Raw genomic sequence first — 24,720 nt, 5'->3', positions numbered from 1 at the left:
AGATAATTAGAATATAAAAATTGAAACATGTTTCTGCTGCCACCTACTGATATGGATGAATCTTAGTTACTTAGCTGATCACTGGAAGAAAGGTGTTATTTTCGATTGTTCTCAGTTATTTTCGATTGTTCTCAGCTTAGGGATGCTGCTGGAAAAGTGAATTTCCCTTCGGGGATGAATAAAGTATCTATCTATCTATCTATCTATCTATCTATCTATCTATCTATCTATCTATCTATCTATCTATCTATCTATCTATCTATATACTGATTAATGGCATGTGTTGTTTTTTGTTTTTGTTTTTGCAAAGACAAAATGAGACCAATTTCTGTGTGACACTGATATAGCCCTTAATCACAGAGTCTTCAAGGGCTGCACTGGCCACAAATATGGTAGATACAACATCCCCTGATCTCAAACGTTAATAAGAGCAAGGAGGAAAACAGCATGCATAAAATTAAGACACTTTGAGAAGGAGATAATCCTTTTTCTGTGATGACCAGGCTGCAATGGGTGTTGCATAGACAAAACATAGTCAAAATCAGCAATTAACATAAAAGGTGAAAAATGTGCAAAAAGTCCCAGACAAACACATACACAAAATGTACGTACATGCATACATACTGAAGGATTTTATACATTTGACTATAAAGGATTTTGTACGATCGAATACAAATTACATTTAATGCAAAAGATATTCACTGGCGGAGCTGCGGTGCGAGGTCAGTGCAACCTAGTAGAGAATATTGTTTACAGGAGGCTGATAAGATATTCAGCACATCTAGACGTGGAGGGGCCCTGATGACGGAGGACGGCAGGCATTGTTTTGATAAACGCTCTGCTGTTTTGAGTTTTCCCAGACATCGAGGCGAGGTGGTGGAGCCCACGTGGGGGCTTTCCTGGCACGCCCATGGGAGGAGCCGGCACACCAGCTTGCGGAAAACGTGGGCAGAGAAGGGAAGGCAGGAGAACGAGATAGGGGGCTTGACAGAGACTCGAGAGACACTAATTCGACAATAATTCGGCTAATTCGGCCATATTCGATGGAGTTCACTTAGTTAATTTGTTTAAGAAATTAAATCTGCCCCCTTTTGGAAATGCCGGTCTCTTTTCCATATTTTCCTTCAAGAAACGAGTGCGCATTGTTAGCTGAATGTAGGTTGGGTTTGGTAAATGGAGTCAGATAACTAATTCGAACAATTTGGTAAATGATACATTTTGATGTTTAATTCCTAACAATTTATGAACTAAATTTGTCTTTTGTAAATTGGTCCTTATTCCTGCAGAAAAAAAGATAAGCTGAAAAAATACTTTCTCACGAACATAATTTAAGGAGTGATTCTTCTTACAATGTGAATTATAATTGCAGTAGAACTTTCCCAACAACATCGATTAAAAACAGTCTCAACTACTGTATTTTGCTATGTTTTCATTTTTCCTAAACATTTTTTCATTGTAACATTACTTAGCCATTTTTTATGATCTTTTTTAAAAGTGTATTTTCTGGTAATTCTATGGTTTTTGTTTTTTTTATGATTGCCACTAGAGATTTGGCTTTTTGGTAAGGGGGGTGATGGACATTTCAAACTTTGGAATTCAAAGCCATTATGTTATTCATGTTCTTATTAATTTCATGTTTGCTTTTGTTTTGCCTTCCTGGCTTTACTGGGAAATCGACATGTAGTCTAGAGACTAGTAATAATGATTCCCTTTTAATGAACAATGTGTTAAGGGACTGTGTGTAATATTTAGTGCCTCCTAGAGTCAAAAAAGACATCACTCATTGCAAAAACCCGCGATATTGATTCAAATAATAATATTTTTTTTTTAAACTATCATATAAATGTGAATTTTTTAAATGATCGTAGGTCAAGAAATTTGTATGTATTTGAGATAAAATGAGGCTCATCTAGAGGAGGCTGACATGATTGTCTGCCATCCTGCTGCTAAAGGTACCAAAAGAATACAAAAAGCTTGGCAAAAAAAGAAAAGAAAAATATTGTGGTTTTGTCATTTTGAGTCTCTGTTGCTTGTATTCTTCCTCGTGCTTTGTAGCACTTGTTTTCATTTGCACGGTACGTCAACAGTCACATAGAGTGGTCAAATTTCACACATAGTTAGAGGTAAGGGCTCAAGCCTGAGTCTGAACCCGACCAGGAATTCGGGTTGGGCCTAAAATGTCAATCAATACATACGGGTTCGGGGCGGGCCTCTTTCTCGCTGACTAATGACGTGTGAACAATAACGGTTGAATAATTAGAAAAGAAAAAAGTCAGGGAGAGAGAAGCCAGGTCCATATCCTCACACATAGAATATGAAAATTTGGGTTACATTTAGATCCTTCAAATAAACTCAATTGGTTGGGCTCGGGCTGGAGCTTTTTGGGGATCTGAACTCTACACACTGTCCTTTTAACATTATTATTATAATACTACAGGCACATGATGGAATAAAACAGCCCTCCATCATTTCATTAACTGCAATGCTTATCCCTAGTAGGGTCATGGGAGTGCTGGAGCCCACCCCAGCCATCATAGGGCAGTGGACACCCTGAACTGGTAGCCAGCCAGTCGCAGGGCACACAGAGACAGAAAACTCGCAAGCTGATTCCCACCTAGGAACAATTTGGATTGGCCAATTGACCTGGCAAGCATGTTTTTGGAATGTGGGAGGAAACCGGAGTGCCCGAAAAAAACCCCACGCAAGCACAGGGAGAGCATGCAAACTTGGTACGGGAAGGCTGCAGTAGCAGAAATTGAACCCTGGCCTTCAGCACTGTGGGACTCAGCCGCTGTTCCGCCTGGTATAAAACATATAAATAAAAATGTTGCCATGTGAAGCTTTTTACACCAAATAAAGTACAGTACGTTTAATTGGGGACATTGAATCAAAATCAAATCTAAAATAAAAAAAAGATAAATAAGAATATCGATGAATGGAAAATGAAAGCTATAATAAAAAAGAAAAATGATCAAATACACAATAACGACAGCAAAAAAAAAATCCAACAAAAACATGTAAACTGATGTTGCTTTAAGTTCTCTTTTGGTGCCTGGTGGACATCTCCGCTCAGGAGCTCCTCCTAGCGGCTCACAGCGTAAGCTCCGGGCGGCGAGGGGGAGGAAGAGCGGTGGGGAAGGAGTGTTGGGGGGCGGGTGACTTGAATGAGGGAGGGAAATAAAGATGGGTGGACGGAAAGTCCCTGCGTGGAAATCCCCTTGACTTGGGCTTTTTCACCCCCCACTTCCCCTCTATCTCCCTTTATGAGCTACATGCTTTTAATCGCGATCGTCAGCGTCCATGCGTGTACTCGCTGTGAACTAGAGGGTCTCGTTCAAGTAAGAACGCCCCCGCCCCCTTTACCCCCCGACAAAAAATAGCCGCCGCGGGAAGAGAAGAAGCTCGAATGGCGCCGAGCGAGAGGACGAGGCTGCCGAACATCCGGCGGCCTTTGTTGTAGCACCAGCCTTAGGTGAAAGGTAAGCGCCGTCTAATGACGCTTCTCTCCGGCTGCCAAGAAGGCAGCCGCCGCCGGTAAGGGTGGACGCATAGGGCCTCCTCGAAGCAGCTCACGACAGCCATTGTTTACAAAGACGTCATCATCGTCGGGCGATCGGAGCGCTTTTAGCCGGCCTAGCGTCTCCCCCGAGCGGCTGTCGTTCCCGGGGTGGTGGGCCTCTTTGGATTGTAGTGTGGTGTTTGGGGATTACGTCAGCCTCGTTGTCAGTGATATGGACTAACGTGTGGTAAACGTTTGACCCCGCTCCCCTTTTAACGTACCTGTCAACCTCAGCCGATTGTTCCCCTTATTAATGATTGTAATTCGCCATATTACGCGATAATAAACCTTACAAACACGATGCGGCACCTATTTACTCATCGCAAGACAGGCTATGTAGAACGTATGGCTCGCGAGCCAGATATTGCTCTTTTTATGAGTACAATTAGGGTCATTTGGATCTCTATAACTTTGCCTGTTATAAAATTGGAATGATACAGAGAATATTAGCTTGTCTGTGTAAAATAGGGGCTATGGCAGGGGTCAGGAACCTTTTTGACCCAATGAGCCATAAAAGCAAAAAATAATTTTAAAAGAAAACGAGAGAGCCACATCATATATTTTCAGATAAAATTGAAAAAACTGCCAAACACGCTCTCTAGACAAAAGCTAATTCTTCAGCATATTTTATTTCACTGTGTGTCATTTGATGATTTAATCAAATGTATGAAATGATAATAATGCCAAATCCTGTGTCCCAAATCAATGTAACTATGCCATTTACAATTTGTCTTCCACCTTAAGTTAAGAGTGTTGAGGCAATATTTTTCCATGAAATTTTTCCTTAATAACGTTTTCAAAACAATGTGCATTTTTTTACAAAGTTCTTTTGTAAAAATGTCACAAATTACTGCAAACGATAAGCACATCGTCATATTCACTTTCGGTGTAGACTGCACTGAGCGAAAGAGAGAGACGGATGTGCCTTCCGCTGTGTGCAGGGATCCGCCCACCTATACTGCTCACCCAATCATAGTCGTTTGCCAGCGTTTTTATTTATCGGTTTAAATATTTTCTTATCGAACTTCTGCATTAAATTGCTTCGGCTTTATATGGACCAAAATCGGGATGTAATCACTTGACTTTGGGACGGCACAGAGAGATGTGCAATAGTTACATTTTATTTCGGAACCATATGTACTCATGAAAAGAGCCATATATGGCTCCCGAGCCATGGGTTCCCTACCCCTGGGCTATGGTAATCTTTTCTAAAACTTTCCAAAAAATAGGTCCTAATCAGGTGAACATAATCTAGGCAACCCGAGTATAGTAATCCCTTGTTTTGCGAGTGTTTCGAACAAAAGGTGTCAAGTCATAACCTGCGAAGTAACAACCTGTATTTATTTATTATTCAAGAACAAACCCAATTTACAGTCTCAAATATGTGTTTAACAAATATTATTACTGTTCTTTAGACACATTTTTTTTTAACGAATTCTCTACCATCAAATTTACATTTTAATAATAATCTTCCGGTTTTATTGCTTAACTGTATGGATTAAAGACCTGATCCACTTCACTCTACAGGGTACCATAATGTGGATGTTATTGAAAACTGCATTTATCTTGCGGTTCTGTCTTACAGAAACTATACATTTATTTAATCATCAAACATTTTTTTAAAAAGCGCAAAGGAGTCACTAGGTTGCGTCGAAGACCCTCATGTGGCTCTGAAGCAAGTTTTGCGGTTGGAATATCCAACTTTGTGATACAAGGCATCTTACTCTGTTTGACCAATCAGAATGCAGAACACAGTGCACGATCAAAATCAGTGCAGTAGCAAAACTAGGACATGTAATACAGCAAGGGATTACTGTACTGGTGGCCATGCTGGATGGGTGTAAGTTTACCTCATTATTAGTGTGATTGAAATTCGAAATATAGCGATCAAATGTCCAGTAATAACGCCTTACACTTTCCTTTTCAATCAAAGCATCCAACAAAATTCTTGTAGACCTGCCATAACATAAATCTGTGTCTGGTGCACCCATCCAATATGGCTGACTGTTTACAATAAGGGTTGTGTATCATGCAGAAACAATCAAATGAATTGTATGCAAAGACAAAACAGTACAGTAAGTTGGTCGTTAGGTTCAGAATTTATAGGGGAAAAGTTTAACTACAGTTTGCACTTACAGTGTTACACCAATGTACTGGCTGTACCTCTCTTAAGGATCATTTACTAAACAATGTATGTCCACTGTTGACAAACTTTGTGATGAAAACTCGCAGGACAACTGTAATAACCTGAAAACGCAAGCTGAGCACCGAGAAAATTTTGATTGGGTGAGCGGTAGGGCTGGGCGGATCTCTGCACACATAGCACACTCCCTTCAATGTTGTATGCTTCTCGTTTGCGTTACTTTGTGACATTTTTTTAAAAGAACTCTGCTTGCATCTTGTTTTAAAACCATTATTTACGACACAAATTATGGTCAAAATGAGCCTCAACAAATCTTAAGTTACTGCAAGAGAGATACACATTTTGAGTGTTGTATTTGTTGATATGGGACTATGGCTTATTATTTTTATTATTACATAGATTTGGTCAAATCATCAAACCTCACATAATAAAAAAATCCCGTACAATTAGGGTTGTACAATGTACACAACTTAAAATGTCCCAAGAACGTATCAAATACGGGGAAAATGTATGAATTGCTTTTACTCATGTACCTACTGCCGTTGAAGACGTCAACGGCAACAGAACAATAATGTCACCCTGATGGGTGTCAAGCTTGTGGCCATGGGCCCAATTTGAACTCGTAATAGAATGTTTTCCGACATTGTTGAGAAAGAAAGAACCTGCGTTGTCTTTGACAAATATAATATGAATGTAAAACTAAGTAAAAACTAATGGTAATCTTTACTTGGTCATTGTGAAACTTGGACAAGTTTTGTTGACCACAAATCTGGGTTTAATTGATTAAAATTTTGTTTTTTGCCCACTTCTCATCCAAATACAAGGTTCCAATGAATTTAAAATCAACATCTTTATGAGAACAGAAAGGTAAAAGATCTCATGAAAAATTGCCTGTTCTTATTACGGTCCTGTCCCCTTGACAGTCTAAACCAGGGGTCTCGAACGTGGGGCCTGCGAGCCCCATGTAGCCGCATAAACACCCGGACAGGTTCTACAAATAGATCGCTATTCAACTCTACTTCTTAAAAATAACAATCTGGTTATAACATAGTAACAACATAGTAATAGTATAAGTTGTTATTTTAGAAATGTGTATCAAATTTAATACCCTTCGCACTAATAGGTGACAAAAAGTAGCTCTCAGCCTCAAAATGTTGGTGACCACTGGTCTAAACACCTTTCACAATAATTCATTAAGGAAACCAAATTCTTCTAACAGAGTATAAAAATGAATCACATCTTATCTCGATTGTACTTCTGTAATGTACATATGCAACAGGTGGCAGCACGAGTTCTCATCTTGTGGAAAAAACATTGAATTCTCTTGTTTTTCAATTTAGTTTACTTCTCATCTACCAAAGTTTTAACAGTCTTTGTAATTTTTTTATCAAAATGATGACGATGATTTTAATGAAATACACGTCACAATATTTAATTTGGTTATGAATTGATGTACATAATGGTTTTTAAAAAACCTTTTGACTTACTAACTTGTAATTCCCGACTGTGAAATAACCTGAAGTCGTGAGATTTTTTCATCGATAATTGGCTGCTCACGACCGGTTATATTGAAATTAGTACAGTATAAGCGCTAACTAAAAATGTTGGTTCAAAGCAGAAAGTTTGTGAAGATCTCTTAAACACAAACAATAAAGAACCATGTTTCTTGACTGTAACTTTAGCAGAAACTTTGAACTACATTTTACACTCTTTTAAAGTAAGTTGAGTTTTTGTTTTGAATATCAACAGCTTTCTCAGAAGGAGCTCGACAAACAACTGTTGCATGAAAATGTGATTTATGGTCATCACAATGAGCAAGTGGGAACTTGAATAGGACCGGTCAAACCAGCCAAGTTTGCTAACTTTTCAGCATCAGGCTTTTGTTTGTGATTCCATCAGCAAATTTGCATCTGACACAAACCTGATTCGTGTCCTTAAACTTCCTGTTTTTATTTTCAAATAACAGTTCTTTAGATTTGAATGTGTCTTAACCTGCCTGAACACTCAAAAATGCACTTTTTTTTTTCTAGTTATGATTCTTTCAAAAATTGTTAGAGCTTCAAGAATTCACATAGAGAAAACAAACAGCTGATTTTCCCTTATTTTATCATTTTAAAAGTGCTTATAATGGCCATTTACTAGCTTAATACATATTGAATTAGGGATGCCCTTTTATGTCAGACCAGCAACAGTACGAAATCTCAAATGCCAAGAACTAGTTCCAAATACCGTTTTCCGATTCCATTGATATTTTGATTCATATAATTTGTGGCTATGATTTTGTTGTCCTTCAGTTTCTAAAGACTCTGCTGCAAGTGGGGCGGGTGGATGCATTCCTTAATCACTAGGGTAGTAGGGGCACCATTTCCTGTGGTGTGTCTTGGGCAAGTACAGCATGGTGTTGCCCATCCCTCTCCAGGCCAACAAGTCTTTCCACCTGGTCTCGAACCGGATAACTTTTGCGTGTTAAGTCAATGTGCTAACCACTGCACTGTACTTTAAAATATGGACATATATCAGCTCAAAAACAATTCTTGGTTTGTGGTATTAGTTTTGTAGGCTTATATGTGAGTATATACCAGGCTCCATGATTTTGGGAAAAAACCTAATCAAGATTTTTCAGACGAGCATTGCAATTTCAATGCGATTTTTTATTTTAAAAGGAAAGTGCATTTTCTTTATTTTATTTTTTTTAAGTACTTAACACTTGGATTCATGACCTATCAGTTCTTGCTCTTCCATGAGTGGGGTCAATAATTAATGGGGAAAACAAATAAAAAACAATAAGGGCATTATGTCATACTGTCATGTCCAGCATGGTCCGGCTGGCCCCGCCCCCTGGGCACCGGCTGTAGCAGATCGTCTAATTTGCGTGTGTGCTTCTTAAGGGCGAGTTGTGGGTATTGCCGGTTGCTGGTTCATTGCGTTTTCTGTTCTGCATTAATCTGTTCTGTTTGTCCTAAAGAAACCTGTGTTTGCCCGTTCTGAGTAAAAGCCTGTTTTTTGAGTATTCCTAGTCTAAATTCCTGTAAGCCTGTTTTTGTTTTGTTTTGTCCCTGAGTGTTGGACGACTTTTATTTTGTTAAATAAAAGTATCTGATCGTTAACGCGAATGAGTTCTCCCTTCCTGCCTCCTGCTTCCGTTCTGGTCCGGTCCCGTGACACATACACATGTTTTATGAGGAATATGACAGTATTACAACTTTTTTTAAAAAAAATATTTGAAGAGTAACCTTCTATGGGGTCATTTTTGATCCCACATAATGCATCCAGGGGTTAATACTAGCGACATGCTTTAACCCGCCTGTGAGTCGTCAGACTGTTGAGAAGCAAACCGGAGTCTGTGCGGTGTTACCGTTCACTGGTCTTTTTTGAGCATCCAAATGGCCGCTTTTGGAAACGCATACCCTTAGAAAAATGTGCAAATTACTCATGATTAGTTTTTTTTGTCAGATTGTGATCAAATTTGACCTGAGAAGTGTTCCAACCTAGATTGCTCATACTAGTAGCGCTTCCTACTAACATTCTTTTTTCAGTTTGGTCACTTACCTTTCGTAAGTGACCAAAACCGTCCAGTTTTCCCAAACGGTTCATCACCAGCATTTAATTTACTTTGGGTACGTCTTGGATTGAAATTTAAGGTGAATTTTCTAGGATTATTAAGAGGTGAAATTAAAGTAAACAGTGCCCTCTTCTGCGGAGCTTTTATAGTGTTTGTTGTCTATAAATCCTTGAAAAAAAAACCCTGCAGTGTGATACAACTACGCAATCGCACTACGTCACATCGCAATGTAGATTAGATTTCGGTTAATCGAGCAACCCTGTTATATACGGTACTTAAAGTCGTTTTGGTTTTACTCGTCATTTAGTTTTCTTGAAAAAAAAAGGGAAATATTCTATAAATGCTTTTAACTGCACAATCCTTTAATTATTTTCAGACCAGATGAGAACCAATGCTCTAAAGCAGGGGTGTCAAACTAATTTTAACTCAGGGGGGCACACGATAGAACAAACATTGTCTTGGGGGCCGGACTAGTAGATTGAGGAGAAAGAAAACAGAGAGAAAGAAATAAGAGAAAGAGACAGAGACAAAAAAGAGTGTCTGACAAGGAAAGAGAGAAAGTTAGAAAGCGTGAGAGAGAGAGAGAATAAAAAGAGAGAGTGAGAATGTGAGAAACAAAATAGATAAAAAGAGAAATTGTAACACAGGGGTAGAGAAAGAGAGAGACAGAAATAAATCCAAAGATAAATTGAAAGAGAGAAGGGGAGAAAAGAGGAGAGAAAGAGAGAAGGGAAAAGCAAGAGAGAGCAAAAGAAGGTAAAAAGACACCGAGAGAAAATGGGAGAAAGAGAGAGAGAGAGAGAGAGAGAGAGAGAAATACAACTACAGCGTCCTTGTGAGAGGCACCTGGCTTTGGCAACATCAAGTGGACATATTTCAACCTACAGCCCGTCTTTCTCGTGCGCTTCCCTCAGCATTGTCTCGCGGGCCGGATTTATCCCCATAGTGGGCCTGATCCGGCCCGCGGGCCGCCTGTTTGACCCCCCTCCTCTAAAGCAATACAGTACTGGCATTGTCGCGTAAAACTGGCATATGCAATGTCATAAAATGGTATTATGGATGTTGTGACCATAATGCAAAGTTCTGAAAAGTTTGAGGAAGTTCAGAAAAACAGAAGCTTTGTGGGATTCCTGCCCAAGGGCTACGGGTTAAAGACCTCTTTATGGATTTCATGAGATTTAGGGGACAGATGATTGTGTATGTGGTGCTTTCCCAGCACACTATAAATTAACAGTCTAATTAAAGGAATTAAAAAGGGACTCTCCAGCTGTAGCTTCCTTGTAGACTGACTCCACCACTTCCTTCTTTTGCAGTTTCCGCCCCTCTCTGCTGCAGAATCGCCTCCCATCCTGTCCTGCTCCTCGCCATCATGTCCCAGGGCCAGAACTTCCTCCCCAAGTTCTTGTTTGTGTCCAACCTGTTGAAAGCTGTGAAGATCCGCCAGCGGGTGCCCAATGACGTGGTGAAGCCGGCAGCAAGTGGGGGCCTCATGCACCATCTGCGCAGCATGCACCGCTATACCCTGGAGATGATCGCGATGAACCACTTCCCACAAGCCTTTCGCGAGGTGGTGCAAGCCGCCATCTTGGATCGTGCTATGCAAGCCTCGCTGGAACAGGAGAAGAAGCTTAACTGGTGCCGGGAGGTGAAAAAGATGGTGCCCCTGCGGACCAACGGTAAGGGAAGATCCACCCGGGGTAGCTGTTATTGTACATTTCCTGTCTCTGTGTCTTTGATGAAATGAAAATGGGTTAAAAATATCGTATTTTCTGGGCTGTAAGGCTCACCTAAAAACCGTGATTTGGCCAGAACTTGGAAAGTTGTGCCTTTATAACCCGGTGGTTGTATACCACAAAAAGGGATGTGTTACCTAACAAGGTTTTTCAGGTATTTGTTCGAACTGAGAGGCATTCGAAAACCGAGGTTCCACTGTATTTAAAGTTACTTGTAATTTATAAGGGTTTATTCACATAGCAATTTTTACTATGTGAAAATACCGTATCCATATTGTTTTTATTGTATCAAATGATAATGTCTCACAAAAGTGATATTGTCAAGACCAGAAAAGAAGGAGGATCCAGATGCGTAACGCTACTCACAAGTTTATTGAGATATAGAGGAAAAAAATCAGCGCCAGTGATCCAGTGCTCGCTGGATGAGGGAAGCAAGCCGCTCACGGGATCGGAGCGAGTTCTGAATGCGGAAGTGGATCTTCCGGAGCGGGAGATCATGGCGTGGTTAGACAGGAAAAACAGGTCGTTAGCCGGGACAGGAGATCAGATCATGGTCGGGGTTAAAAAACGGGTCGTTAGCCGGGACGGGAGAACAGAATGTGGTCGGGGTCAGGAACGGACGAGTGGAAAACGGGTGACATCACGGGACAGACGGGAGTCAGAGTCAAAAATGTTTGCCTTGTGTAAACAGAAGTTCGCTGACGGACTGACATGGGGAGAGTGAAAGCACTGAGCTTAAATAGGAGGGGGAACCAATCAGGTAACCAACAGCAGCTAGCACCAAACGAGCGGGCACAGGTGAATGTAATGAGTAATCATGACAGATATATCAGTTAGCATCGTATCATGAGCTCTTACATCGATAAATATCGTATCTGTCAAGAAAAGCATTGTTACACCCAGCTTAATGACAGTGTTGGTGAGACAAATTTATTTCACATTTGGTACTCTGGTGACTGTGAAAGAACTTGTGGGTTACACGTCACTGATTAAGTCACCCGGATTTTTTTTCTTTTTAATGCTGCAAAGTCATTTTTTCGTAGAAAATAACTGGGAACATATCGGCGCTCATTCACACATTCTGAAACATTCTGAGGAAACTCTGTGGTTTTGCACTCTTTTATTTACTACTCAGGGGTCTGCCCCCTCTTTTTCGCCTCGTGTGTAGAAACGCTGTAAATCTTGCAGGTTCTTAAATAGATTTATGCCACCGGGAAGATTTATACCATCTCCTGGGACAACAGGAGTCACAGTTGGCTAGGCCTCGCTTAATCAAACGTGACCAAGCTCTTTTTAGGTACTAGTAAAGCAAGCCCAGCTGACAGGCATTGTGCATGGGACTCTATTTTTAGTGCAGCTGCGAAAGTAGTGCGGAGGAACTATTGCATGTTGGTCATTTTGAGCACATTTTTAAACTAAAATATCTTTCAAAATTGTCTTTTTTGGTTTCAGCAATATTATGAGTAGAAGTGGCATTCTTGATAGAAAAAGTTAATTAAAAAGTCTGCCTAAGTGACAATTTCAGCATTTTTTAAAAGTCAATTTTCAGCAATTTGCTAAGGTTGATAATTTGTATAGTTTTTGTTTGATTGCAAGTAAAAATATATTCAATATTGTTTGACATATAAGACACACTGAAAGGTGAAATGCTGAGCTTTATCAGTGGGTAGAAGTTGTCAAACGTTAATAAAATGGCACTACTGATTTTTTTTTAATTTTGGCATGGGAGGTAGGAAGACCGTTATTCATATTTTTATTAACTTTTCCATATTGGAATGATGGACATTCTTAATTTCATAATTTTAACTGTTGGCCTTAACCACTTACATACCTAGTATATGATAACGGGCTTTCTGATGTATTGTAAGGCCATTATCGCATTCAATATCATTCTGAAATCCATTTTTTTTAGGTTTCCTTCGAATTCACCAGATGAGGAATCTGTAAACAGTAGGCTAAGGCCACTGTCACACGGAGAAAAGGTTTACATTAATTTTTAGCTAGTTAGGGATTGTTTAACAAACTCATTATGTGGTATCAATACTAATTAATTGGTAGTTTAAAAAATAAGACAAATTTAGTGCAACTATTGTTTTCAAGATTTTGTCTTTAGCGTTTTCGCAAAAAAACAATTATTGTCGATTATTAAGGTTAACTTTATGATTTGGGGAAGACTATATCCCGCACCTGAATATAAGCAGCATCCAATACATCTTTAAACATTTTTTTTGTTTGTACATAAATAACTAGCACTTGAATTCAAGCCACATGTGCCCACATCGAAGCACGAGATCTTTACAAGGAACGACGGTACTCAGAATTTTCAAAGTTTTAATCACAAACACACACGGGGAACAGGCACGAAAATAGCAACACAGCTATCGTAATTTAGGAAAAAACACAGCAGTAACACAAGTAACAGGTTGGTTGAAATAAAGAAATACGCGCAGGTCAGAAGTGCACATTTTGGCTCTGAAGTGCGTGTGGCACTAAGGTGCAGCGCCGAAGTGTGTTACTCAAGTAAAAGTACAGTCACTTCAGAATAATATCACTCAAGTAGAAATAAAAAGTAGTCATCTAATATCCCTAGAGCCATGAAGAGAACCGCAGGTTCGAGAGCGTTCTCCATTAGGGCCCTGGTACTGTGGAATTCTCTTCCCCCTGAGATTCGATCTGCAACCTCAGTGGAACTGTTTAAATCTAGGCTTAAACACACTTCTATTCTATAGCTTATGAATAACCTATATTTGCAGCCTGGTCATCCTGGAAGGGGGATTACCTCATGTGCGATCCCTTCTCAAGGTTTCGTCATTTTCCTCATGTTGAGGTTTTTGAGTTTTTCCTTGCCCTCATGTTGGTTTTAGATCAGGGTATGGTGTGATAATAGTATGTGGTTTGCAATTATATGTGGTCTGTGCAGCCCTTTGAGACTCCTTGCGATTAAGGGTGTCACAAGTAAACATGACTTGACTTGACTTACTTGTGTAAAAGACCCGCGCTGCGGGTTAGGGGCTCGCTCGCCGGAGCGACCGAACGGCACCCGCGGTAAAAACCCTGTCGTGAATTTGTCTCTGATCGTCCTGGGCGGACGTAAAATCGCCCAGCTGTACGACTCTTAGCGGTGGATCACTCGGCTCGTGCGTTGATGAAGAACGCAGCTAGCTGCGAGAACTAATGTGATTTGCAGCTGGGATTGGCTGGCATTCAGTTCAGGGTGTCCCCTGCCCACTGCCCGGAGATGGCTGGGATGGGCTCCAGCCCCCCCCGCGACCCTAATAAGGATAAGCGGTGCAGATAATGAGATGAGATGAGATTTATTTTTTTTTATTTTTTTTTTGAAGGTGCGCCGCTACTTCGCGGAATTTCACTTATCGCGGGTGGTTTTGGTCCCCATTAAGGGCGATAACCGAGGTCTTACTGTATATCACTGATTGTCCAGTGTTAAGAATTTGGTGCTCTCACAGTTGCGTCCGGGTGATTGTATACACTGTTCAGCAATATTTTTTGACTAAACAGTTTGTAAAACTCCGTTTATTATGCAATCCAAAAGCTTTTCGTTATTTTTAAGTAAAAATGTTTATTATACCCGAATAATAATGGTAGGTATTTTGTCCAATTTCAAGGCTTCTACTCCTACCTAAAGGCGGTTGCTAGTGTCATCATCGCAGCCTCAATCAGCTTGTTAATGATGCATGTGCAAGTGCGTACATTTTTTAGACACTCGAATAAACTTTTTCCATCTCTCATGGGGTTTGGGTTGAAGCAGCTCTTTTCTTACTTTTTTATGTTACACTGACAAATAGAAACAAAAGAAACCCACAGGGATGAGCATGACTTCACTCACCAGCACTTCCCCAAACCCCTTTCCTCTTACCTAATGTTTTTCCCCGAACAGCTTTGCTAATAGTAATATAAAAGCAGATAGACACAGTGGAAAATAAAGCATAAGGGCTTATTGAACTCATCTGGCCATGTTTTAACACATACTTAATAGAGAACGTATTTGCCCACTTGGCAGAACAACTCTAAATTGTTCTTAATCATTTTGATAATTCACTATATGGAAGAGTCACAATGGCTTGGTCATTGCTTCTCTATCAATTGCTGTGTGTGTGGCTGTTGGTTTGCTACCTCTGGCTTAAGCCTCAACCCCAGATGGTGAAGGAGGAAGCAAAAATAATTTCACCTTTTATCTGAAACATCATCATGACCGCATAGATGAGGAATTTCTGTTTGAATGATGACTCAAGTACAACTGTAACACGCCAGCTCAGTTCCTCTCTAGAAAAAGCCCAGAATTCGACAAACCTTTCCTGGTTCAATGCTGCCAGTAAAAGCCATTTGGATCATACTGGCAAGTGGTGATGTTGTCATCGCAATGAGACGCACTGTCAGCCATCAGGCGCCTGAGCTAAGAATCTTTTCTAACTGAATTTTCCACACGTGATATCAGCAGATGACACACACTGAATACACACTTTAAATGTCTAATGCAGAGTCACTGAAGCGACACACACAAATGTAACATTAGTTTGTTTATACGGAACCAGCCAGAGAAGGTCATCGTTATCACAGTGCATTGTGTTGGACATAGTTTTTTACAGTCACCACAAAAGTAGGTTTTTAAATTTATGAGACCAATTCTCACAACATTGATGAAATTTGAGGCCCGCATCAAATGTCACTGACAAAAACAACATTATTTCCTCACATTCATTTGTGAAAGTACTAAATGAACCCAAGATGTAGTTGAAAAAAATTAACAGGATTTGTGATCGATCGCAGGTCTTTCAAAAAGTCAAATCAGGCAGATTTTTGCTGAAACCAATTTTTTGGCATACCATTCAACACACACTTTCAATTTTAAAAACCTGCACACAGCCTTTTCTTAATAGTTATGTCTCCATTGTTTTAACATGAAACACTGTTATTTGCTCTTTGGGAATTTCAGCTGCACGTGGTTTCGACTGAATGAGGGTTGGGCATTTAATTTTTGAAAGAAACCATGTGACAAACTTGAATAGGTGTAAGTAAACCAACAGGCTAGGTTTTATTTTGTTTTACTTGAGTTTATTGCCCCTGCTACTCTGCCATTCTGTTATCTCAGTGTTTCTCAATCTTTATGAGCCAATTCACACTTTTTTCGATCAAAAATATTGAGACAAATTACCTGTTAAAAATTATTCCTGACACTAGTTTCTTTTTTTGAAGCTTGAATTATTATGTTGCTTAAATTGACAATCAACAGTTTTTCTTACAATTTATGGCTACTTGTGGCTCAGGTTGTAACACAAGTTACTCATTTTGGTTAATTGTTTTGCTGTAACTTTGGATTTTACTTTAATTCTGTTTTATAATATTTCTATATTTGTATCTTTAAAAAAAAAATAATGTAGAACAATTCCAAGAATAAAGGGAAGTGAAAATTGGACAATAATTCCACTTTTGGTGTTGACTGTTGCCTGCACAGCGGTTGGCTTTGAATTCTCACCTGACACGTGATATGTTAAGAAACCATACACAAATTTACCGTATAGTTGATATTTGTGGAAATAGCAATAGCCAGTTTCAAGGACCAGCTTCAGCATTCTGCCATACGTATCCCTTCACCTCCTTTCGTGGAAAGTCCAGGACTGGCTAAGTGCTGTGTTTGTCAAACCAGGATGAATGAGATGAAGAGCACAAGCTGGGAAATTCCTGTGTTTAGTTGGCAACAACAAAGCTCTCTGCACAATCTTTCACAATAACAAAAAGACCCAAGTAGTAAGCACAATGATGCTGTTTGGCTGCAACGCCAAAAATAACACACATATCTACAAAAAAGTTGATAATTACAAATAAAGTGCTGCTTTTGGCTAAACAATCTACCTTATGTGGTATTTCCAGGGCTGTACCTCTTGTAAGTGTTCTGTGTGTGCTCAACAACTGATTGACATGTTGCCTGTTTTAACTCCCGTCTTTGAATTGTCCTACTTCAGGCTGTGTAGGTCAAGGTAGGGGCGCAAAATAGGGCTAAGGATGACAAGGTTTGGTCCCTATACCACAAATATAATGTGTTTTTAAGTGTATGGACTTTTTATTTGTAAAAGCTATGTTCCATTACACTAAAACTTAATAGTTTAAAGCAGAGGTTAAGATCGGGCCTAAAAAAATCACACCCACAGCAGGACGGCAGATATTAAAAGCCAAGCAATCAACTTGACTTGCAGGACCCATCCCAGGCAAGCCCGAATTTTTTTTTTTTTTTTTTTTTTTTAAGGACTCTGGGGGAGGAGAGGTTATTTATGATATTATGTTAAATAAGACTATTTAAAAAATTACATATTTTATATTTGTGTGTCTGTACAAGTTACATTAACCGGCAATTTTCCATCATTGACGTATTTTTTTAAGAGCTGATGGGAACGTTTTATGGCCGTTTTTCAATTTGACTGGTTGAAAATTGGGCCATAAACCGTCCAATAGCTGGAGTTGCAGACATTCTATAACCCATGTGATCAATTTCTAGTTACAAAGAGAACCCTGTTAAAAAGAAAGCCCAACTATGTAATGTATTGTCAGTAAGAGCCAAAGCATAGTTATATTAAAAAAGAAATCTTCTTTTTTTTTTCTTTAGTACCCAGTCCGTACATTGTTTAACGATACATTTTTGTAAAGATTTATTTCTTTTTCAAAAAGCCAGCGAGAGAGAAGCCTGGCCCGACCCAATCGTAATGATTAACATTTCATTTGGGCCTTAACCAGGACAAAATTTGGTTCCAACTCAGGTTGGAAGCTTAAAAATATGATAAATTATGTATTATATTTTCTTTATTTGAGATCAATGAACTATTACTACTTTCTTCTACATCCAGTCTTTAACTGGTGAGCAGTGTCAGCCATTTTCTTAAGACCTAAGCAAACACTTGCAGATTTTCATTGCTGCTTCATGATTGAGAAGGCAGGTGCTTTGTTTGTTTTGATCATGCTGTTTAAGTATGATATTTGGACTTTGGAGGGATAAGTCTGCAATGAAAATGTATTTATTTTTACATTGTTTTTCATGCTTGACCTTTTAAAAGAGAAGTTTTGGTTAATTTGTGCTTTCAGACATGTGAGCACCACACAATGCAGACCACAGCGCGGAAAATCCCCTTGCTCTCCTCCATGTGTGTGTGTGTGTGTGTGTGTGTGTGTGTGAGTGTGTGTGTGTGTATACACATTTCCAGTGTTATCTCAGAAGATTCACATATTGTGATGAAGTTCTTTATTTTCTGTAATGCAGTTACTGCAAAACGCAAATATCCCATAAATAGAATATCATAAAAAAGTTTAACAGTAGGCTGTAAACTAAATGTAAGATCCTACCTAAAAATCCAGCCCGCTCCGACCTGGGCTCATGGGTATCAAAGTCTGGCCCAGGCCGAGACCAACAAATTAACTTGATTTGTCTGCCTCTCACATCATTGAGCGTACAAGCGTGGGCTTTTTGGCGGGTGTGGGGGATGCAATCCATTGTGCTGATCCTCCTCAAAGAAAAAGAAATAAAATACAATGACGCGTGGATTAAAAAAAAAGTCAGCAAGCGAAAAGCTCAGCCCGGCCTGAACCCGCACGTAATGATTGACATTTTAAGGTCATGTTTAAGATCATACCTCCACTGTAAACCATGCTTAGCAATATTAAGATAATAAAAGGCTTGTAATATTTCAGTAATTTTTGATTAATTCAGATTTTTTTTTGGGCTTTATAGAAAATAAAGAACTTTGTAACAATATAACATTTTTCTGAGACAGTCCTGTGCATCATTATCGAGCATATGCAAACCCTTAAATTATTATGCAACAAGACAAAAAAATTACAAGAATAGAAAATATGTATGTAAAAATCTTATGAGAATAAAATAAAACATTCAGTATCAGGGTTAACTCTAAATACGAGAAATCATCTTTTTATCTCATCTCATCTCATTAGCTGCACCGCTTATCCTCAGTAGGGTCGCGGGGGTGCTGGAGCCCATCCCAGCAATCATCGGGCAGTGGGCAGGGGACACCCTAAACTGGTTGCCAGCCAGTCGCAGGGCACACGGGGACAGACAACTCACTCGCTCAGTCACACCTAGGGACAATTTGGACCGGCCGATTCACCTGAAATGCATGTCTTTGGAATGTGGGAGGAAACCGGAGTGCCCGGAGGAAACCCACACAAGCACGGGGAGAACATACAAACTCCGCACAGTAAGGGCCATGAATTTGAAAGGGCGCCTTATATACCGCTAGTCTGATTCAAAGAGGTGTTTCCCTTGTGCTTTTTTTGAGTTTATTTATTTATTTCATATTTTTGTTTTCGCCATTCTCTAACATTTGTTTCTAGCACCGTGAGTTAAAACAGTGAGTTGCATACAATGTTTTGCAATGTAGAACAGCTACAATTTCAGACTGATCGATCATTGCACTAACATATATGGTAAGTTTAGTGCAACGATTATAAACGAATAAATACGGTAGCTCTTCCTGTAGTTTTAATCCAATGCACCTCATAGTCCGGCGCTTTTTATATATAAAAAAAACAAAACGAAAGGCGATTTTTGGGGGGTGAGCCATATAATCTGGGGCACCCTATAGTGCTAAATATATGGTAATGTTTTTTTTCTATTAAACTTACATTGACACTAACCATATTCGTTCCTAACTCTGTTGCTTACTCTTACTTTTTAATAATGGTTTCTTTGCAATGTCTGTATTTGCATCTGATAAAACATAGGCTTACATTCAAAGTGTTGTGTGTGCTTTTTGTTAGGGGATGGCAACTGTTTGCTGCATGCTGCCTCTCAGTATATGCTCGGTGTCCAGGACACAGACCTCGTGCTCCGCAAAGCCCTCCACGGAGTTTTAAAAGAAACGGACACTGGCGTCTTTCGAGCACGCTTCCAGGCTGAGCTTTTACTCTCCCAAGAGTTCACACAAACAGGACTCCGTTACACCACCACGGTAAAATAAAAGCACACGTTCAATGCGAAACCAAGCACATTAGTTCCTTTGAATCAATAAAGCAATAAATTGTTCATATGTTGCCTGCTCTCCAGAACTGGGAAGAGGAGTGGGAAAAGATCGTAAAGATGGCATCTCCGGTCTCCAGTAGCAATGGACTCCAGTTTGACTCGCTGGAGGACATTCACATTTTCGTTCTCTCCAACCTCCTTCGCAGGCCCATCATCGTCATTGCAGGTACAAAATTAAACAAATACTCCAGATTTTACTCAGACTTTGCAATACCATAACTGAGTGGTCTGCAAAGTTCCATGTACAATGTACCGGACTAATATCTGACAATATTCTCGTCGCCATACCCATAAAAAACATTTGTGATAATAGCAATGCTAAGAATGATAAAAATTATGATTGATTATATTAACAATAATAATCCTAACTCCCCTGTGTAATCACTAGATCACTAGCGTGTATATGACATAAGAAAAGGCATCTTATTATCATACTATTGTTAGTCATGATACCGTCCTGAAAGATATGAATAAACGCAAAAAAAGCATGACGATGCAAAAAACCTCTTTAATGTATCTGGTGATAAATCAGACTTTGAAGATCATTAAATTAATACATTGCAAATTTTATTTAGGTATTGTGTTCATAGTTTACACCGTCTAAAAATATTTTTAATGATGGACCTATGTATTCAACAACATGATACCGTGAGTAAAAATAGTTTGAGGGTGAGGTAAAATTTAAATTATTTTTCCATGTCATCTACGTCCCTAGTGGGGATAATTTGGAGCTCTCACTGCCGAGTTTAATATCCGTTGCATTCAATGTTCTGCAAATGTGGTTAAAGATATTTCTCAACTGATCATTGTTCAAATACTCCAAAACCTCGTGTGTAACGCGCACCCAAAGTTTGAGTTATTTTTTGCATAAAAATAAATGCACGTTACATTCGAATAAATATGGTAAAAGCAAAACAGAAGGCAACTTTCTTTTCTTACTGTGCTGCCCGGTACCAAATGGCCCACGTCCTTGTAACAGTCCACAGCTTGGTGGTTGCGGTTCTCTGCCCCATCTGACCCCGAGAATTGACAGAAGTTTACATTCTCTTAATGATTCTTTTTCATTTATTTATTTTGTATTGATGTTTAAGGTGTAAAAAGAACTTGTGTGTAAGAAGAGGACGAACTTCTGAATGTCTGATTTTCTTGCCAAAATCAAGGTCAAAATATGTTAAGTTCTGAGCCCTAAATGTATAATTTCTAGTATACTACAACAAATATATTTCTGTGACCGGCAAAATATTAAATTTATTTTTTATGTAAATTTTGCAATTGGTTAAATCCAAGGCTAAAAGGACACCCGTCCTCCAAATAACTCATATTCTTGCATACTATAAGGCAAAATGTTTTAATTTAAATCAGATTTGACAAGACATGCCTTTCATCATTTTACAATTAATGCAATCAGACAGCTTAGTGAAGGGAGATTGCTGAGTTCCTCTGCTAAAAAATTATTTTCTCTACCAACAGACCAGGTGCTAAGAAGTATGAAATCGGGTTCGTCTATCTCCCCCCTAAACGTGGGTGGGATTTATCTCCCGCTGCACTGGCCGCCAGCCGAGTGCTACAAGTACCCTATTGTGTTGGGCTACGACTCTCAGCACTTTGCTCCCCTAATCACCATCAAAGACAGCGGCCCTGGTAAGGAAAATGTGTCTGTTGATTTTAATGTTACTTTTCTCTTTTAAAGGCTTCATTTTAAAAATAGTCCCATAATTTAAGTGTACCAATCAAGATTTGCTGAAAATTTAAATGAAACAATAGTTTTCGTGCCTTTCTTGTGTCTTTCCTTTGAATTATTGCCTTTATTATCAAGGGGTTGTTCTTCAACTGCAACTGCATAAAATCAAGTTATTGTACACAGTATATAGATAATTATCGTTTAGGTCAATGTTAAGAGCTACATTTCCGTTTTCAAATGTATCTTAAGTTCCACTATCCTGGTATTAATTTCCGTTTTGTGTTACTGACTCAGAAATGCGAGCTGTACCACTCATCAATCCGGGCCGAGGAGGTTTTGAGGAACTGAAGGTGCACTTTTTGATGGAGAAGGAGCAGCAAGTGAAGGAGAGGTTGCTCAAAGACTACCTGCAGCTCATCGAGATCCCTGTCATTGGATTGGGATATGACGCAACACGCATCATCAATGCCGCACGGTACTTTCGTTAAAAAAGTATATGAATAGAAAAACATTAATTTACTTAATTGATCAATTTTCTCAAACATAAAGGTATTTGTATACGAATACCAAATATGGACTATCATAGGGGTCAGAAACAGAAATCATGGCCAGCATAGCTCAAACCACATGTGCTCTTGCCAGACTAGAACCCATCAGACTCATGCAAGTGCTGGTTACTTCCATCTTCCTCTATGTCAGACTTTCACCGCACAGCTGTAAAGGAAAATCCAGTCCGTGGAGATGCAATGCTACAGGAAACCTCTTCTACATAGCCAATGTCACAAACAAAATGGTGCCCAACACTAGCAGATGGCACATTGGACCCAAAAAAGAACTGTTGTAAACTATGCAAAGACAAAGAAATGTATTGGTACGGTCACGTCGTGGTCAGCATCAGGAATGGCTAAGATTATTCCCCAGGGCACAGTCCAAAGGGGGCAAAAGAGAAAGACCAAAAAAGAACTGGGCAGACAACATCAAAGCCAACTTTGTCACAGCCCGAAAACAGGCCAGGAACCGTCAGCGGAGAAAGTTGCCAAGAATCCTCAGTTGTGCCCCGACAACAGGCGGTTAAGGGATACTTACTGTATATAGGCAGTTAGAAATGGGGCCATAAAGTGCAGTGGAGGCCTTGAAAGGGTGGTGAAGAGGTTTATGTTTCACAGATTGATTAACTGCCTGGATCGTCAGGGCACCTTTTCCTGTGGTATGTCTTGGGCAAGTACAGCCTGACGGTGCCAAAAAACTTTCCAGGTCATTTTATTATGGTTTGGGGTTTGCTCCCCCACATGAAACAGATACTAGTGGTTTTCATGGTTACCAGTAGAAGAGAATCCTCCTTATCTGACTCAGATACAGCAACATCAGCGACAGAATGCTGTCACTGTCTTGTACTACGGACAGACTGAAGAGATCTTTTCTTCCTCATGCCATGAGGCTCTTTAACTCTACCCGACAGAGTAAAAGCCCACAGTAAACCACACCACCTACATTGCATATTACCGAATCTTATTGCAATATGTATTCTGTGTAGCACTATTTAGTTATTCTATATAACACGCTACAGTGGGCATTTCCACGTCACACTGGGTATTTGTATATTGTATTCTTTTTGCTTTATTATTGTATTGTTCTCAGCTCAGGGATGCTGCTGGAAATGTGAATTTCCCTTTGGGGATGAATAAAGTATCTATCTATCTATCTATCTATCTATCTATCTATCTATCTATCTATCTATCTATCTATCTATCTATCTATCTATCTATCTATCTATCTATCTATCTATCTATCTATCTATCTATCTATCTATCTATCTATCTATCAGGTCACCGTTTTTCTTGAAGTAAAAGTCCTCCGGCTCTTCAGAGATGAAACAGTCCTTAGCATTCACGGGCAGCAGCCCCAGCGAGTACGTTTGCTACAGCCCATTGCAATGTTCTTTGTCTCCAAAGCCTTCTGGTACACATGTGACAATCCTGATAATAGATCCTAAATCAATGGGAAAATGATCTTCTGTTTAAATTTTGAGTAGGCCTGTTTTGTTCACATTTACATCAAAGAGTTAAGATGCAACTCCTGAAAATGTATTATTTTGAGAAAAAGGGAGAGCCCCCAGAGGAAATATTAAAATCTGCCATATATAATGGAACAAAACTTTTAACTGCAGAGAAGCACTTTTATATAAACACTGTTATAGTGATTTAACAATAAAATGTTTATTGGCGCTGATAAGTATCTTGCTGTCTGTCATCAAAAAGGCTGGATGAGGGCAACCTGCCGGAGGACATGAACCTGATGGAGGACTACCTGCAGCTGGTCAACCACGAGTACCAGCGCTGGCAGGAGGACAAAGAGCAGGCCTGGGCGGCACAGCCCCAGCGCCCGCCACCTTTCTCCGTGTCGCAACTCTCTCTCATTGAGATCCGCTGTGCCACGCCACGCTGCACTTTTTACGTGTCCGTGGACACGCAACCGCATTGCCACGAGTGCTTCGAAAAACGGCAAGCCACGACCACGTCCACTGCTACTGCTGGAACAAGGATCGAAGGCCTGGTGCACACAAAAGGTGGCGGCAGCAACGGAGGTTCGGATAGCAGCGAGGGAAGCTCCAGAGGAGGTCGGAGCAGCAGCCCACCTTCATCCTCGTCAAGCCGCCTGGTGGTGCTGTCCAGCCCTCGCTCGGCCCCACCGCCCACCGCACCCAGCCTCAGCCTGTACAGCGAAACCCACGCCATGAAGTGCAAGACCCCCGGCTGCCTTTTCACCCTCAGCGTGGAGCACGACGGACTCTGTGAGCGCTGTTACAACGCAAGGCTAGGAAAGGGGGCTGGAACGGGCCCGGATGCATCAGCCCCTCATGCTGTCGTACCGCAGGGTCCTGGGTGGAACCAGTGGGGACCCCGCGAGGTGGAAAGTGAGCGCTGCGGAATGTGCAGGCAGGAGGCGTTTCGGATATTCAACGGGCTGTGTCCACCCTGCATGCAGAGACAGCAGGCTCTGCA

General features: G+C 40.1%; 1 protein-coding gene across 1 annotated transcript in view; it reads left to right on the top strand.

The window, feature by feature from the left end:
• Positions 1 to 3,188: 3,188 nt before the first annotated feature.
• Positions 3,189 to 24,720, top strand: part of tnfaip3 (tumor necrosis factor, alpha-induced protein 3) — a 33,010-nt gene continuing 11,478 nt past the window's right edge. The window contains exons 1-7 of the mRNA XM_088351042.1: positions 3,189 to 3,479; positions 10,578 to 10,940; positions 19,776 to 19,966; positions 20,062 to 20,203; positions 21,508 to 21,678; positions 22,013 to 22,193; positions 23,977 to 24,720. The exon at positions 23,977 to 24,720 is cut by the window's right edge and continues 227 nt beyond it. Coding sequence (XP_088207168.1) covers positions 10,634 to 10,940; positions 19,776 to 19,966; positions 20,062 to 20,203; positions 21,508 to 21,678; positions 22,013 to 22,193; positions 23,977 to 24,720 — 1,736 coding nt within the window. The 5' untranslated portion in view covers positions 3,189 to 3,479; positions 10,578 to 10,633. The remainder of the gene's footprint in view (positions 3,480 to 10,577; positions 10,941 to 19,775; positions 19,967 to 20,061; positions 20,204 to 21,507; positions 21,679 to 22,012; positions 22,194 to 23,976) is intronic.

The sequence above is a fragment of the Urocampus carinirostris genome, chromosome 13 (assembly GCF_059441175.1).
Source record: "Urocampus carinirostris isolate Australia breed hairy pipefish chromosome 13, RoL_Ucar_1.0, whole genome shotgun sequence".
Classification (NCBI taxonomy): domain Eukaryota; kingdom Metazoa; phylum Chordata; class Actinopteri; order Syngnathiformes; family Syngnathidae; genus Urocampus; species Urocampus carinirostris.
The sequence above is the reverse complement of the archived record's forward strand: the minus strand, read 5'-3'. Positions and strand labels throughout refer to the sequence as shown.